Source organism: Oncorhynchus kisutch, linkage group LG14 (genome assembly GCF_002021735.2).
Source record: "Oncorhynchus kisutch isolate 150728-3 linkage group LG14, Okis_V2, whole genome shotgun sequence".
Lineage (NCBI taxonomy): Eukaryota > Metazoa > Chordata > Actinopteri > Salmoniformes > Salmonidae > Oncorhynchus > Oncorhynchus kisutch.
Window position 1 is genome coordinate 39,669,034 of NC_034187.2, and position 18,446 is coordinate 39,687,479.

At 40.0% G+C, this 18,446-nt stretch overlaps 1 protein-coding gene across 1 annotated transcript in view; it reads right to left on the minus strand.

Annotated features, from left to right (window-relative positions):
• Positions 1–1,476: 1,476 nt before the first annotated feature.
• The window catches only part of LOC109903860 (SH3 and cysteine-rich domain-containing protein), an 86,549-nt gene continuing 69,579 nt past the window's right edge, over positions 1,477–18,446 (minus strand). Inside the window, exons 8-11 of the mRNA XM_020500858.2 lie at positions 17,816–17,910; positions 6,246–6,297; positions 4,190–4,327; positions 1,477–3,425 (exon numbers count right to left, since the gene is read on the minus strand). Coding sequence (XP_020356447.1) covers positions 3,327–3,425; positions 4,190–4,327; positions 6,246–6,297; positions 17,816–17,910 — 384 coding nt within the window. The 3' untranslated portion in view covers positions 1,477–3,326. The remainder of the gene's footprint in view (positions 3,426–4,189; positions 4,328–6,245; positions 6,298–17,815; positions 17,911–18,446) is intronic.

Consider the following 18,446-nt stretch of genomic DNA (forward strand, 5'->3'; position numbering starts at 1 on the left):
TACATGGAACTATTTCATATCAAGTAAATAATGCCAGCAGTAAAATTAGATTTAAAAAACAGATAAAAATACACCTTATGGAACAACGGGGACTGTGAAGCAACATGAACACATGCATTCAAATTCACGGTAACATACGCACTGTATACACATGGATTTTGTGTTATAGATATGTGGTAGTAGAGTAGAGTCCTCTGTTGTATCGGCTTGCATGTTAGTGGGCACTTGTTATTAGAGGGGCCTCGTCCCTTGTATTTATTAGAGGTACACCTCGCTCTTTGTTTGGGTTATAGCCCTGTGTTTTATATATATATACACACACACACACACACACACACACGTGTTTGGTTTGGGTTTCGTCCCCGTCATGTTCATGACGTACGCTATTTTGGGTAGAGAAATTTTAAAAACTATTTTTGTGCCTGTCTCCTATTCATTATACGTGACAGGAAGAGTAGCTGCTGCCTTGGCATCAGCTAATGGGGATCCATAATAAATACAAATAGCATTTTTTTTGGTATTTTAACTAGGTTAGTCAAGAACAAATTCTTATTTACCATGACAGCCTACCCCGGCCAAACCTGGACAATGCTGGGCCAATTGCGTGCCGCCCTATGGGACTCCCAATCACGGCTGGATGTGATAAAGCCTGGATTTGAACCAGGATTGGCCGCTTCAAGCACTGAGATACAGTGCCTTAGACCACTGCGCCACTCAGGAGCCCTACAGTCCCTGGGATGCTGTGATAGACATTATGAAAATACTTATAGAATCCTGCTGCATTATGTGTGGGAGCCACAATACAGCGGTTTTCATTAGCATACAAATCATAACAGCTTGATGGGGCGAAGATAATTTAAGTGGTCCAGTTGAGCAAATGATGAGCCAATTAGCATAAGCTAATTCACGTGTGGGTGCAAAAATTGGAGGCCCGGCTATCTGTGTGGGACTTTTATGAATAATTTGTGACAGATGTATAAAGAGGAATGAAAAACTGTATGAGTCAGTGACTTGGTGACCATATTGCTTATTGATGCTATGTATAATCATGAGAACACAATGTTCACTATGCTGTCTGTAGATGGTGCTCTTCTGCATAAAATGTGTGATCAATCTCCATTGCCATATTGCATGTAGTTAACAGTTCCAATGTGTGAGCTAATGAAAATGTCAATTATTGCATTACCAGAGATTTCAAAGGGAAATAAAGGGATTCCAATTCCCTCATAAGAAACCAGAAGAATATGGGCATCACGTTGATCTTTTCTGGTAATATTTATGCTCTACCTTTTACATACCATTGGATATACTGTCTTGTTTCTCATGTGGAAAATCTGTATGGTGCTCGATAAGGAGATGAGGGGGATAGCAGCCTCTTTGTCACAGAGAATTTTCACCTCACCGAGTATACCAAACATTAAGAACACCTTTCTAACACTGCATTGAGTGTTCGAAGAGAAAGCTTTCGAGACCGAGTTAAGGTCAATGTGCTTTATATATTATGTGAATACTTTCACAAAATGCTGATAATAAATTGATCAGAAATAGATGTTTGATTCTGTGCATACAATACAGTGGCCTTTGACATCCAATAAAGCCATGTTTCAGTACAGATTAGATTAGTTTAGAGACAGATTTACTAAGATACCTTTCCTTTAACAGTTCATTTATAACGATATTTTAAAACAGAAAACAAATATGCATGTGGATGAACAAGAAATCTTAAAAGAACATCTCAGCGAAGAAAAGGGAATAGCCCCAGACTGTGATAACGTTGACATTAAAAGGGATAAATAGATTTAAGTTACATCTCAACAAGCATGTCTTGATCTGACATAAAATGTTCTTCAGCATTTGCTAGAAAGTTTACATTGGAATAAGGCTATAGCCATATCTGAGTGACCGTTTAGTGCAATTGGAGTAGGCATACATGAATGTAAATCAAAGCCAAAGCCAGAGCTCATGCTCTGAAGATACTGCATCATTTCTATACTCTAGATGTCCTATACTCCAATTAACTTGAGTTTCACTGAAATTGATTGTGATCAAATCCCTTGAAATAACAGGTATGCAGATTTGATGACATACATTCAAATACAATGTATCTAACCACTTGTGAAAGGTTGCCCACTTACTATAGTAAATTCCCATTCTCTCTTTATCAAATCCATTATCCTTTACAAATAAAAACAAGAAACTATATATCATGACAAGCTACCTGAAGAGAACATTATCATCAGACTTCAACTAGCAAATTAGGTATTCGTTGTTTTCAAATATTCAAAGAATCTCTTTGACAGGTTTTTAGAAAGGTGTTTTCATTAGTCAGATTTTTTTATGCAAAGCTCTGTTTGTTTTTCGATGGGTAAGCAGCTAGACTAGATACATCACTAGCTAGATTTGTGCAAAAGACTACAGCACTTCTTTGAAAGAAAAAGGAATTCCTCTGACTCCTTTGAATAACACTCCCCTCAGAATCGACACATTTCTGCTTCGTCCGATTCTTTTTGTTGTTCCTCTCCAGTGACAAAACCATTGAATTCTTTGTGTCAGAGGGTCTGATAAAATAACTCTGTCTCAGGAGAATGTGCTTTTAATTGTGAGCTAGAGCCTATCAAGGCTCAGTGGAGCCATTGTACAAGCATAGAAGAAAAAGGGATTTATGCTGTTTGTAACCTCAACCGCTTTCATCAAAGTAATGTAAATTATTATCTAGGCCTATAGGCAACTATTTGATATAGAGAACAAGTGTTTGAACATTTGGGCATAGGATAAACAGGTAATTGAAACATACTGCAGCTGACGCTAAAAAAGCAAGCATGAATTCAGTAAATTCATGCATGATGTGTCAGCTGTATTCTCCAATGGGAAGTCACACAAAGAACAAACGATGTACGGCAGTTCTTTAAATCGAACAAAATCAAACCAAAAATCCAAATCAAACCAAATTCAGTGATACAAGGAAAGAGAGTGGGGTCATTGTGACCAGAAATTCAGGTTATTTGATCCGTCTCAACATGTTCCCATTCAGACTTAAAGGAAATGGGGAAGGTTGGCTTTGACTTCTGACAAAGCCATTCCCTTAATGCCAACAGCAACATTTTGGAGTTTAGAGTCCTAGCTCAACAGAGGGCTTCCTCCATAGTCTCAGATGGCCATTTTGTAATTACAATCGTTCTCTTCGCGCCAGGGAGGTTGGCAGCTGATCAAAACTACTGTCAGAGCCATCCCTGTACACCAATGGAGTGTGCGACTGTGCCTCTCCTCCCTCCACTCTCTCCTTCTCTTCCTCTCGTCATCTCTCTCTCTCTCTCTCTCTCTCTCTCTCAGATGTTCTCCAGGACATCACAGGGCACGTAGCCTCTCTTCTTTCCACTGGCCACTCGGATGAAGCCGCTGTGTTCATCCTCACCGCTTACACAAATCTGGTGAAACAGAGACGAATACTCTCGTGATTTGGTTGCTCTCGTGTACAAGCAAAATACATTTGAACACATTCAATAAACAATGCACATTGACCCTAAGGGGCAAAGTAGCTTTAGGACCACTGTAATAAATATATAATTTCCCCCACCACATAACAATGACACCTGACTGTAATTGGCCTGATAGTCTTCAATACAGCTGCAGAGAGGTAGTGTGAATGGCTATGTGACTGGAGAGAGCAGATGTTGCTACTCATTGGGGATCGAGGCAGAGCTAGGAGGTCACTGACTCATCTTCAAAGTGTTTGGAATGAATGCATCTCCATTTGGCGTTACTAGCCTGAACTCTCCTCTGAATCCCAAAATGCCCCTGCAAAGCATTGTGGGAAAAGGATTTGAGACAGCAAAGCCATTTGCCATGCCAAAATGGTAATGCCATGGAAACTGCTGAGAGACGGGTGACTCCCAATTGGCCAGCTCAGGTCAATCCTTTGAAGTGAATGTTCTGGGAGTGAATCTGTGGACTGAGTGCTCAGGATTCCCATTTGCCTATGAGATTTGGTGGGAGGAGGAACTATGTCCGATGCCCACTTTTAGCTGGGGCTTGATCATGAACTGCGCCAAATAAAGTAGTACATGGAAACAATTAAGGGACTAACAATCATGTTTGCTTGTGTATCATTTCAAATGGGCATAAGTGGGTCCTTTTTTGTTGCAAAGTAGTTTGCCATATTGTATTTTTATATAAGAGTGGGATCACGTACCTGTCCCTCCTTCAGGGTGATCTGGCCTTGCTCCTTGCAGCCGATGAATGTCCGGTGACACCTGAACACTCTGTCCCCGGCCTTCACCTGGTGAGCAAAGGCTGCTGGGAAGAAACCAATCCTGTCCTCGATTAGGCCCTGGAACCATCATCCAGATGAAATGTTATACACCATGACAGCAACTACTTATACTATCATGGCAGCAGACTTGTGCGGTGTAGTGGTTTACTTTTAAGTACTAGGTGCACTGTAAAAATAGGACTCAAAACACCATGATTGTGTAATGAAACCATGAAAAGTAGTGCACCTAACCTAAGATCTGGTGTTTGGAGGGGTAAACCCAATGTAAGTGCTTTGATACACAGAAAGTGTTTAAAAAAATATACACTACCGTTCAAAAGTTTGGGGTCACGTAGAAATGTCCTTGTTTTTGAAAGAAAAGCAATTTTTTTGCCCATTAAAATAACATCCAATTGATCAGAAATACAGTATAGACATTGTTATTGTTGTAAATGACTATTGTACTGGAAACGGCAGATTTTTTATGGAACATAGGCCCATTATCAGCATTATCAGCAATCATCACTCCTGTGTTCCAATGGCACGTTGTGTTAGCTAATCCAAGTTGATCATTTTAAAAGGCTAATTGATCATTAGAAAACCCTTTTGCAATTATGCTAGCACAGCTGAAAACTGTTGTCCTGGTTAAAGAAGCAATACAATTGGCCTTCTTTAGACTAGTTGAGTATCTGGGGCATCAGCATTTGTGGGTTGGATTACAGGCTCAAAAGGGCCAGAAACAAAGAACTTTCTTCTGAAACTCGTCAGTCTATCCTTGTTCTGAGAAATGAAGGCTATTCCATGCGAGAAATTGCCAAGAAACTGAAGATCTTGTACAACGCTGTTTTCTACTCCCTTCACAGAACAGCGCAAACTGTCTCCAACCAGAAAAGAAAGAGTTTTGGGAGGCCCCGGTGCACAACTGAGCAATGGCAATGATCACAAGAGCAGCTGCTCACTGATTTGACGGGTCCAACGCAGCTCCACCTTCGACACCGCCAAAACATCCGCTATGCGGGTGTCTGCCATCGCCGGTTAACGCTTGACCTGATTGAATTTAAGCCTTCATAAAAATCAATGCCAGTCATTTCTATGATTTGTTCATTTCATTTTACCAAAGAAATTCTGAATAAATCCCACTTAATATGTTGCTCAAAATGTAAGTATATTTTATGAGGATTACCAAAGATATACAAAATTGCGTGATTGAACTCATTGTAAGTCTGGATTTAATCTCCTTGCTCTTCCTATCTTGCCACATGGATCTGTTTTTAGAGGATTGTGAGTCATTCCAAATGTTTTGACTTTATGATTCTTATACACAATGTTGTATGCATGTTTGAAGAAAGAAAAGTATACTTCTATATTAGTATTAATCAGCTTGTTGTGCTATGAGGTGTAATTGGTCATGATGAACAGATATTAAAACAGTCAGGAAAAATTACATTCAAAGATGAGATGACCCATTCCCACATTTCCAACTTTTAATTGTAGAGACAAATACAGCATCCTGCAATGTCTGCTGTTAAACCTGTAGTTATTGCTGGTAGATTGAGTACTGTGCTCAACAATGCCTACCATAATGGGTTAAACTGGCAAATGATCCGATTCATAAATCAATGTTAAACATAAAAATACTGTAATAATACTGTCATTCTGCATTAGGCAGGATTTGAAACACCATTATAGTGTTTAGAAGCTATAGAGAGAGGGAAAGACACCAAAGGAGAAGGCATCTAATTCTGCACTAAATACAACAAAAAGTGTTTTTAACCGTCCCTGTCAAGGTGTTGCACGACACTTGATTAAGGGGTGTTACAACACACCATGTAATGTTTCAAAACATTTCGGGATGATATGTTTCAATACTACAGCAAAGTTAAGGTTTTGTCTCCTTCGTGTTGGTCGGCAGCTCAGTTGCCACCAGTGTTCTGTTGTTACAAAGCACTTCATTTAAACACTGTGTCTTCCAAAAGTGACACACTTTCATACATACCTTCCACCAATCATCATTGGAGTCGTCGGCCAGTACGATTCTGTCTCCGGGTCTAATTTGGAAATAAATTGCGTATTAAAAATCAATGTCACAGGAACAGCCACATACATATATTGAATGTACAAAACATTTAAGGACACCTGCTCTTTCCATGACAGACTGACCAGGTGAAAGCTATGATCCCTTATTTATGTCACTTCTTAAATCCAATTCAATCAGTGTCGATGAAGGGGAGCAGACAGGTTAAAGAAGGATTTTTAAGCCTTGAGACAATTGAGACATGGATTGTGTATGTGTGCCACTCAGAGAGTGTAAGTGCCTTTGAACAGGGTATGGTAGTAGGTGCCAGGAGCACCGGTTTGTGCCAAGAATTGCAACGCTGCTGGGTTTTTCATGCTCAACAGTTTTCCATGTGTATGAAGAATGGTCCAGCACCCAAAGGATATCCAGCCAACTTGATACAACTGTGGGAAGCATTGGAGTTAACATGGGCCAGCATCCCTGTGGAACACTTTTGACACCATGTAGAGTCCATGCCCTGATGAATTGAGGCTGTTCTGAGGGCAAAATATAGGGGAGGGTGCAACTCAATATTAGGAAGCTGTTCCTAATGTTTGGAATTCTCAGTGTATAATCTAAAACATATTGTTATGTCAGTATAAATATTGGAGGACAAAGGACTGTTGGATATTCTGGAGTACAGAATATGGTGATTCAGACACATGCTACTGCTGTTCCCTACAGGGTAGCTGAAGTCAGTGAAAACAGCCTCTGCTGCCTCCTCACACTGTTCAATGACACTCCATTATTGTCAGTTGTCAATGGCCATACAAACGATACCTCAGTTTTCACCTATTGTTTTTTCTTCCTTAGGTGTCCTCATTGTTATCCATTCAAATCCTATGTAAAGCCTTGACAAATATTTTTCAACCAATGAGAAACAACAGTCAGTGTAGTTGTTTCCTGCCTGTCATTCCTCTCTTGTGGTCTAATTAGAGGACTGGTGCTGGAAATGCTCTCTGAGTTACTCAAAGAGAATAGAGCTCTGGTGCTCTAAATGACATCTCATCTGACAATAAGAAAGACAAGCATGAAATAATGTTGTTTCAATTACCACTTGTTGCTTCCTGAAGTCATATGCCTCTTTTAAACATGCTGTCTATTGAATTATGACTAGGGTTGCTTTTCACATAAATTGTCCATATATCCTGGTTAAAAGATTCCTGGAATTATGAGGGAATAAGCAGAAAATCCGTGAATCCTCCTGCCAGGATTTTGGGAAAACATCGGAATTTGGGGAAATTTATAGGAATTTTCTTACCCTAAACAGGACTGTTTAGTTTGAACATGATACAAATTAATTAATTTTAGACGGTTTCCCTATTGAATTCTATCAATCCTTTTTACCCAAACTAATTGAGCCTCTGCAGTATGTTTAATTATGCCATGGAGAAAGAAAAGCTCCCAGACACACTTGAACAGGCACTGATCACAGTTTTGTTAAAACCTGGGAAAGATCCTCTGCTTTGTGGGTTGTATAGACCAATATCTTTATTGAACACTTCATATAAGATTCTTGCGAAACTCATAGATCTTAGACTGGACAAGGTTCTTCTGGACTTAGCTGATATGGACCAATCAAGCTTTGTAAGAAACCGCTCATCTCCTGATAATATCAGACGGTTATTTAATGTTATGCATTATGTAGAGAATGACCAAGAATCTGTAGCGGCGGCTTCATTAGATGTGGAAAAAGCTTTTGACCGCATAGAATGGAACTACCTGTTTGAAGTTTTCCAGAGGATGAATATTGAACCTAAGTATGTTGGTCTGATTAGAATACTGTACAAATGTCCAGTAGCTCAGATCCTGACTAATGGAAACATTTTCTCACAGTTCTCTCTATCACGTGGCACAAGACAGAGTTGTCCCGCTAGTCCTCTCCTTTTTTTCTTTGGCTATAGAGCCACTGGCAGAAGCTTTCATATCTCATCCATCCATCCATGGTGTTCGTATAGGTGGGCGTGAACATCTGGTCTCGCTATATACCGATGACATTTTGCCTTACCTCTCTAAACCAGAAATTTCACTCCGAGCATTAGTTGACATCCTGAAAGAATATGGGACCTTTTCAGGATATAAAATAAACCTATCGAAGAGTATAATTATGCCTTTTAACAGGGCAACTATGCAGAACCCAATCTTAGACCAGCCGTTTCCTTGGAAACCACAGAAAATGACAAAACTTGGATTGCAAATTCCTTCTGAAATTATTAAGACATATCAACTGAACTATACTTCACTTCTCAAAAAAGGGGAAGAATTGGATAGATGGCGGGATTTACCAATTTCTCTTATTGGGCGGGTCAATTGTGTAAAGATGAATATATTACCAAAATTTGTGTACCTTTTTCAAACCTTGCCCTTTCCTAATCCCAAAGCTTTTTTCAAACAACTTAATAGGAAGGTTTCTTCATTTCTGTGGAAAGGGAAACCCCCCAGAGTGAAACTCACAACTTTATGCAAACCGTACTCAGAAGGAGGACTTACTCTACCTGACTTCCAGTTGTATTACTGGCCATCTCAGTTAAAGGCTGTGTACCTACAGGTTAGGCATTACATTGCCGCTCAGCAGGGAGGTAGGATTCAGCCCATGAGTAAACCTATAACTGATCAACTGTGGCTGGAGAAGAAAGGGGTAAAATGTTTCATTTCCTACATGTACTCTGGTCTTCAAGCTCTGTTGGGGAACGATGAACCTTGGAAAGCTTGCATGAAGTGGCATGATGACCTTGGTCTCATCGTTGAGGATGAGAAATGGGGAAAGCTCATTTTAGATTCTCAGCGTCTTTCATTTAACACAAGGCACAAGTTGATGCAATTCAATATTTTACATAGGGTCTACTATACAGTGTAACAGTATAGCTTCCGTCCCTCTCCTCCCTGGGCTCGAACCAGCAACACAATGACAACAGCCACCATCGAAGCATAGTTACCCATGCAGAGCAAGGGGAACAACTACTAGAAGGCTCAGAGTGAGTGACGTTTGAAACGCTATTAGCATGCGCTAACTAGCTAGCCATTTCACTTCGGTTACACCAGCCTCATCTCGGGAGTTGATAGGCTTGAAGTCATAAACAGCGCAATGCTTGACACACAATGAAGAGCTGCTGGCAAAACGCACGAAAGTGCTGTTTGAATGAATGTTTACGTGCCTGCTTCTGCCTACCACCGCTCAGTCAGATACTTAGATGCTTGTATGCTCAGTCAGATTATATGCAACGCAGGACATGCTAGATAAACTAGTAATATCATCAACCATGTGTAGTTAACTAGTGATTATGATTGATTGTTTTTTATAAGATAAGTTTAATGCTAGCTAGCAACTTACCTTGGCTTACTGCATTCGCATAACAGGCTCCTTGTGGAGTGCAAACAGAGAGAGGCAGGTGGTTATAGCGTTGGACTAGTTAACTGTAAGGTTGCAAGATTCGATCCCCCGAGCTGACAAGGTGAAAATGTGTCGTTCTGTCCCTGAACGAGGCAGTTAACCCACTGTTCCTAGGCCATCATTGAAAATAAGAATGTGTTCTTAACTCACTTGCCTAGTTAAATAAAGGTATAAAAACAAAATCGGCAAATCGGTGCCCAAAATACCGATTCCCGATTGTTATGAAAACATTAAATCGGCCCTAATTAATCGGCCATTCTGATTAATCGGTCAACCTCTAGTGTCAATACATTTCAAATTAAGTGTGGGATGATTGAAATCTTTCTGGGGATCTCATATTGGAGCGTCAAAGAGAAGACTATCAGGATTACTGAGGGAATGATGTAGTAAAATGGATACTAGGGCCAAGGGCTGTTGAGAGAGAAACCCTTATTTCGTAACAGCGAATCAAAAAGTACATTAAAAAAAGGTTTACGTTATGGTAGTCCAGACAATTGTCAGTTTACAAAAGGTTTTAGAGACAGAGACACAGAGACATTGTCTCATAACCATCATATTGTCATCGGGTCAAATTATATCTTTATAATCTTTTTTCAGTTAATATTTGGTTTACACTCCGTGAAAAAAAGGGTACAGTTAGGGAACAGTATTGTTCCTTGGGGCACAAAAATATAAATACACATAATGTACCTTCAGAGTAATCTCACATCAAAAGTGCCTTTTCCCAAGAACACTAAGGTAACCTGCTTAAATGACTACCAATCCGTAGCACTCACGTCTGTAGCCATGAAGTGCTTTGAAAGGCTGGTCATGGCTCACATCAACACCATCATCCCGGAAACCCTAGACCCACTCCAATTTGCATACCGCTCCAATAGATCCACAGACGACGCAATCTGAATCACACTCCACACTGCCCCTTCCTGCCTGGACAAAAGGAACAACTATGTGAGAATGCTGTTCATTGACTACAGCTCAGCGTTCAACATCATAGTGCCCACAAAGCTCGTCACTAAGCTAGGGGCCCTGGGACAAAACACATCCCTCTGAAACTGAATCTTGAACTTCCTGACGGGCCACCCCCAGGTGGTAAGGGTAGGCAACAACACATCTGCCACGCTGATCCTCAACACTGGGGCCCCTCAGGGGTGGGTGTAGTCCCCTCCTGTACTCCCGGTTCACCCACGACTGCATGGCCAAACACGATTCCAACACCATCATTAAGTTTGCTGACGACACAACAGTGGTAGGCCTGATCACCGACAACAATGAGACAGCCTATAGGGAGGAGGTCAGAGACCTGGCAGTGTGGTGTGATGACAATGTAAGCAAGACAAAGGAGCTGATTGTGGACTACAGGAAAAAGCGGTCCGTACAGACCCCTATTAACATCGATGGGGCTGTAGTGGAGCGGGTCGAGAGTTTCAAGTTCCTTGGTGTCCACATCACCAACGAACTATCATGGTCCAAACACACCAAGACAGTAGTGAAGAGGGCACAACAACACCTTTTCCCCCTCAATAGACTGAACATTTGGCTGGGGTCCCCAGATCCTCAAAAAATTATACAGCTGCACCATCGAGAGCATTTGGTATGGCAACTGCTTGGCATCTGACCTTAAGGAGCTACATAGGGTGGTGCATTCAGCGCAATACATCATTAGGACCAAGTTTCCTGACATCCAGGACGTACAGTTGAAGTCGGAAGTTTACATACACTTAGGTTAGAGTCAATAAAACTCATTTTTCAACCACTCCACAAATGTCTTGTTAACAAACTATAGTTTTTTCTTGGCGGTTAGGACATCTACTTTGTGCACGACACAAGTAATTTTTCCAACAATTGTTTACAGACAGATTATTACACTTATAATTCATTGTATCACAATTCCAGTGGGTTAGAAGATTACATACACTAAGTTGACTGTGCCTTTAAACAGCTTGGCATATTCCAAAAAATGGTGTCATGGCTTCAGAAGCTTCTGATAGGCTAATTGACATAATTTGAGTCAATTGGAAGTGTACCTGTGGATGTATTTCAAGGCCTACCTTCAAACTCAGTGCCTATTTGCTTGAGATTATGGGAAAATCAAAAGAAATCAGCCAGGACCTCAGAAAAAAATGTGTAGACCTCCACAAGTCTTGTTCATTCTTGGGAGCAATTTCCAAATGCCTGACGGTACTACGTTCATCTGTACAAACAATAGTACGCAAGTATTAACACCATGGGAACACACAGCTGTCATACCGCTCAGGAAGGAGACACGTTCTGTCTCCTAGAGATGAACATATTTGATGCGAAAAGTGCCAATCTATCCCAGAACCACAGCAAAGGACCATGTGAAGTTGCTGGAGGAAACAGGTACAAAAGTATCTACAGTGGGGCAAAAAAGTATTTAGTCAGCCATCAATTGTGCAAGTTCTCCCACTTAAAAAGAAGAGAGAGGCCTGTAATTTTCATCATATCATATGAATCTTTATATGGGTAAGATAGTCTAGCTAGCTACATTTTCAGATATTACACGTTTATAAGTCATTTTCCTTTCAGCTTAAAGTGTACTGTTAGCTAGCTAGATAATGTAAGATGGCTGGTTCACTAGCTAACGTTACGTGTATGATAAGTGTAGTAATATTATTCGTATCTCAGAGCCATTTGCATTGCTAGTTATAGCCTAATGTTAGCTAGTTAACATTGAACCTGGTTTCTTAGCTACCTGCAGCTTCATGCAGGATAGTAACGGTAGGAGTTGGGATTATGGTTCATTGTTTAGCTTGCTAGCTACATGTCTAAACAAAAGACTCCACTATGCAAGTAACTATTTCAATTGAATGTTCATGATGTCACTGCGACAACTGTCAACAGACAGTAGTTTGTAAATTCGCTCTGGCTATCTATTTATGAACGCCAAACACTCGTTGAATATGGCAGGTGTCAATAAACATTGGGGAAAAAAGCCTAATTAAATTGTTGCCAGCAGCACAGTTGCAGTCACCAAAGCTCTGGATAACATAAAAACAGCCTAATCAGCTCTGCTAGGGAGAGTATAATTGTCAGAGTGAGCTGTTCTCTCATTTGTGTCTGGAAGTAGCTAGCCAGCTAGCCAGCTAGCCAACGTTAGCCAGTTAGCGTGTGTGCTTGAACGCGCAGATCAACCCTAGTTCTCGGCCAGAGCGTCCAGTGTGTGCTCTAAACGCTCCGAGAGCAAAAAGCTCTGAATTTACGAACCACCAGAGCACACTCTGGCACTCCAGATTAAATTTACAAACACACTCGTAGTATAAACCAGCCTTTAGTCTTGAAATCTTTGGTTGTTTAGTACATGGCCTCTCATGTGAATCGTTAAAGAGATGGGTGGAACTAAAGCTTAAGAGGGTGTGAACGATGCTGAATGGGTGTAGACAAAGAAGAGCTCTCCAGTAGGTGTACCAAAATATTCAAGGGCCATTTTCACAAAAGCGAGGTTTGAAGTCGGTCGCTATCCTTGTTTGGGCGGTGTTCGACGGTCGACATCACCGACTTTCTAGAACTCGCTGATCCATTATTAATTTTCCATTGGTTTAGTCTTGTCTTCCTTCACACCTGGTTCCAATCCCATCAATTACATGTTGTGTATTTAACCCTCTGTTTTCCCTCATGTCCTTGTCGGTGATTGTTTGATTGTACGTTATGTGCAAGTTATGTTCTGGTGTGCGACGGGTTTTGTACCCACTTTTATTATTTTGTATATTTTGGTTTTCAGAGTTTTGTGAGCACTTATTAAACGACTCCGTTTGTACCAAGTTCGTTCTCCTGCGCCTGACTTTCCTGCCACCAGCACGCACCCATTACAATTCTCTGGGAACAGCTTTGTTGGACATTCCTGCAGTCATCATGCCAATTGCACGCTCCCTCAAAACTTGAGACATCTGTGGCCTTGTGTTGTGTGACACAACTGCACAAAACTGCCTTTTATTGTCCCCAGCACTAACAGGGATGTGGAAAATGTCTGGGCTATTTTATTTCAGCACATGGGACCGACACTTTACATGTTGTGTTTATATTTTTGTTCAGTATATATATTTTGTTGTTGTTACAAAAAGAAGATGCTACTGCATAACATTTATTGAACACTAGAAAAATATTGCTATTAGTTTTCTTTTGTTTTAGAATTTAGCCTACAGTAACGTAAACTAATGCAATTGAACTTGTGTTATTTCAACTATTTTTTTGTATCTAATGTTACCAAAGACCTTCATAAACACAACCAAATTTGAATTTTTGTGATAGCATATATGCATTAAATACACCTTTAGAATGTTGCATTCAGAGTAACTGTTCATTAGCTCGAAGCTCGGGTTTCAAGTGTTAATGCTGAAACTGCCAAGTCTGTTTGTGATATTACAACAACAAAGAAGTTACTGCAAACAACAACAGCACGCTTGATAGAACAGAAGAATATGTACTTCCATTTTTTTTTTACCACACTGCTCACCTCCGTTTGGACGCACCTCACCTCCATTTAGTCAACAAAAACAATAACAAATGTGCCTGGGGAGACCAGTGGCGCTGTTTCAACTTTCGCGGATCTCAGCTTTACAGTTTTTCTTATTTGCGTACAAGCAATTTTTTGGATCTGTGTTAAAACGAATCTATAGCAGAATAGCAATGATCAAATGCTTAAAAACATTTACAGAACTTCTGATAATTTTCCTGGCTTTGTACCTGACTTGCATATCTTAGACCACTTTTTGCTCAACTTTAAATTCAAATGTCATCAGTGAATACAAAATGCACTGTTAAAGGGGCAATCTTCACTTGCTACATCCATTTTGTTTGACTTAGAAATTAATAATATGTACCCACTGATTCTTGCAGAATATAACTTATAAATGTCTGATGAGCTTAGTTCAACTGTCTAAGCACATCAGAACCCCAAATATAAGCTTGTTTTACTCCAATGTTTGTAAACAAAGTAAATGTAAGCACATAGTTTTAACCATGTTTTGAGGCTATAATTTTGATATCATAGATGGTCAGCTTTTTACTGACATAGGGGTGGGGAGATTGCTTTTTTTCAACAGCTGATTGCTGCTTTAAGTGTTTTGTTCACCGAATATTAACATTGTTTTCAACAGAGAGAAGAAATGTGTGCAATTGTTCTTACTGTTTCCGGCAATCGGTAAACACTACTGCACAAGTCACCTCATCAGTGTCATACCATGTACAATATAGGGAAATACTGTATGTAGGCAATGGACTGTCTAATTTGTATGAATTTTTACAATATTGCAGACATGCAGGAGATGCAGAGAATGAAGTTGGGTTACTTCTAAGTAAGTTTGGGTTACTCCTAAGTCATTGTCTCTTAACATTGTGACCTTTCATTTTAGATCTTTGCTTTGGTGTGGATTGAGGCCTATACATTCATACCAGTTGTGTTCCTCCATTGTATTCACCCTTCCTTATTTCTATTGTGGATTGTGTTTCTGTGTGCCAATGGAAAGTCTACAAAACTATGACCAAACCAGTCTATCTATTGAATAAATGGATTTGGATTGTGATGATACCGAAGAATGAATCCTTTACAAATTGTGCTTTTTGCTTCTTAAAAAAAAAATCTGTAATAATATTTTATGTGTATGAAATAGTTTGGTGAAATATCCATAAAAGGAGTGTAATTGCCCATAATTCTGCACCTTTGGATAGTTGTACTTCCAATTTTGATCATCATGATTTAGTGACCTCAAAAAAAATGTATCTACTTGTACAGTGCCTTGCGAAAGTATTCGGCCCCCTTGAACTTTGCGACCTTTTGCCACATTTCAGGCTTCAAACATAAAGATATAAAACTGTATTTTTTTGTGAAGAATCAACAACAAGTGGGACACAATCATGAAGCGGAACGACATTTATTGAATATTTAAAACTTTTTTAACAAATCAAAAACTGAAAAATTGGGCGTGCAAAATGATTCAGCCCCCTTAAGTTAATACTTTGTAGCGCCACCCTTTTGCTGCGATTACAGCTGTAAGTCGCTTGGGGTATGTCTCTATCAGTTTTGCACATCGAGAGACTGAAATTTTTTCCCATTACTCCTTGCAAAACAGCTCGAGCTCAGTGAGGTTGGATGGAGAGCATTTGTGAACAGCAGTTTTCAGTTCTTCCCACAGATTCTCGATTGGATTCAGGTCTGGACTTTGACTTGGCCATTCTAACACCTGGATATGTTTATTTTTGAACCATTCCATTGTAGATTTTGCTTTATGTTTTGGATCATTGTCTTGTTGGAAGACAAATCTCCGTCCCAGTCTCAGGTCTTTTGCAGACTCCATCAGGTTTTCTTCCAGAATGGTCCTGTATTTGGCTCCATCCATCTTCCCATCAATTTTAACCATCTTCCCTGTCCCTGCTGAAGAAAAGCAGGCCCAAACCATGATGCTGCCACCACCATGTTTGACAGTGGGGATGGCGTGTTCAGGGTGATGAGCTGTGTTGCTTTTATGCCAAACATAACGTTTTGCATTGTTGCCAAAAAGTTCAATTTTGGTTTCATCTGACCAGAGCACCTTCTTCCACATGTTTGGTGTGTCTCCCAGGTGGCTTGTGGCAAACTTTAAATGACACTTTTTATGGATATCTTTAAGAAATGGCTTTCTTCTTGCCACTCTTCCATAAAGGCCAGATTTGTGCAATATACGACTGATTGTTGTCCTATGGACAGAGTCTCCCACCTCAGCTGTAGATCTCTGCAGTTCATCCAGAGTGATCATGGGCCTCTTGGCTGCATCTCTGATCAGTCTTCTCCTTGTATGAGCTGAAAGTTTAGAGGGACGGCCAGGTCTTGGTAGATTTGCAGTGGTCTGATACTCCTTCCATTTCAATATTATCACTTGCACAGTGCTCCTTGGGATGTTTAAAGCTTGGGAAATCTTTTTGTATCCAAATCCGGCTTTAAACTTCTTCACAACAGTATCTCGGACCTGCCTGGTGTGTTCCTTGTTCTTCATGATGCTCTCTGCGCTTTTAACGGACCTCTGAGACTATCACAGTGCAGGTGCATTTATACGGAGACTTGATTACACACAGGTGGATTGTATTTATCATCATTAGTCATTTAGGTCAACATTGGATCATTCAGAGATCCTCACTGAACTTCTGGAGAGAGTTTGCTGCACTGAAAGTAAAGGGGCTGAATAATTTTGCATGCCCAATTTTTCAGTTTTTGATTTGTTAGAAAAGTTTGAAATATCCAATAAATGTCGTTCCACTTCATGATTGTGTCCCACTTGTTGTTGATTCTTCACAAAAAAATACAGTTTTATATCTTTATGTTTGAAGCCTGAAATGTGGCAAAAGGTCGCAAAGTTCAAGGGGGCCGAATACTTTCGCAAGGCACTGTATTTTTAACAAACTTTTTGTTTTGTCTGCTTGGACTCAAGAGCTAAGTACGGTTGCGTTAATCTTTTTGATTGATCTTTTTGCAATTTTTATGGTGTAATATTGTTTTGATGGATGTATTTTTGTTTTGAGAAGGCAACTACATTTTGAAAACACACGTACTGTTTCGCAAAAGGCCACAGAGTTCTGTGTCAACAACATTGTTCCAAAAAATGCTTGTACACGATTGAGAAAAAGTACACGTACAATTCTATACCTTTTTTTTCTGAGAGTGTATGATTAGGAGACGGTTTTATGGTCGTTTAACTGAGCAGGTATAAACGGAAGATCACACACAAATCACAGACAATTAAATTATAATGTGTAACACAAAATACAATGTTTGTACATGTTGTATTAGAGAAGAACTCTGACAAATATCTATTGAGCAGTGATTAGAGCATGCATTCAGTGACGCCTGCCTGCTTATCTAGGTAAACACAGTATATGTTAGTCATTCAAGAGGAGCATAGGTAATTGTTAACACAATGGGATTACAAAGAGAATGCAGGAAAGGTTCAGGCAAAGCCAAGGCCCTTTAGAGACCAATCAAACATCCATCCAGTTCTGACAGTGAGCTGCTAGGAGCTTTTGGAGATAAGAGATAAGAGATCTGCAGATAAGAGACTTTTAACTAAGCAATTAGTCTGACCATTGATTAGTCTGTTTTTTGTTAGTGTGTGTGTGTGTGGATCCCACTGACCTCATCTCCAGGTCTTCACTTTCCTGGGGTGTGAATGTGAACAAAGCCACATAGGTGTTGAGCTGCAGTATGTCCTTCTGCAGCAGTCTCCTCTCCTACAAAACACACACACACACACACACACACACACACACACACACACACACACACACACACACACACACACACACACACACACACACACACACACACACACACACACACACACACACACACACACACACACACACACACACACGCACACACACAGAAGCTGTCAGCACAATCCAACAAACAGGTTGTCTGGGCATAGACATGCAAAAAACGACAACAGATTTTTGTTATTCATTAATCGAATCAAAGAGGAAATACATAATTTATTTACTAGGGGTTCACAGCGACATGGTCAAATAACTCAAGCATACATTCGTAACTTTTTTTGTAATTTGGGAGTCAGAAACTTTGGACACATGGTGTAAAAAAATAAAACGATCACTATCTACCACTGGTATTTTAGATACTAATGCTCGGTCATAAGTGACCATAAGTATCCTTTTTTCTCTCTTTCCTTTCTTGTATGCTAAGCTATTTTGGAACACAAATCAGTAAACTATTTATGTTGAAATTGTACATTGTTTATATGTACAGTACC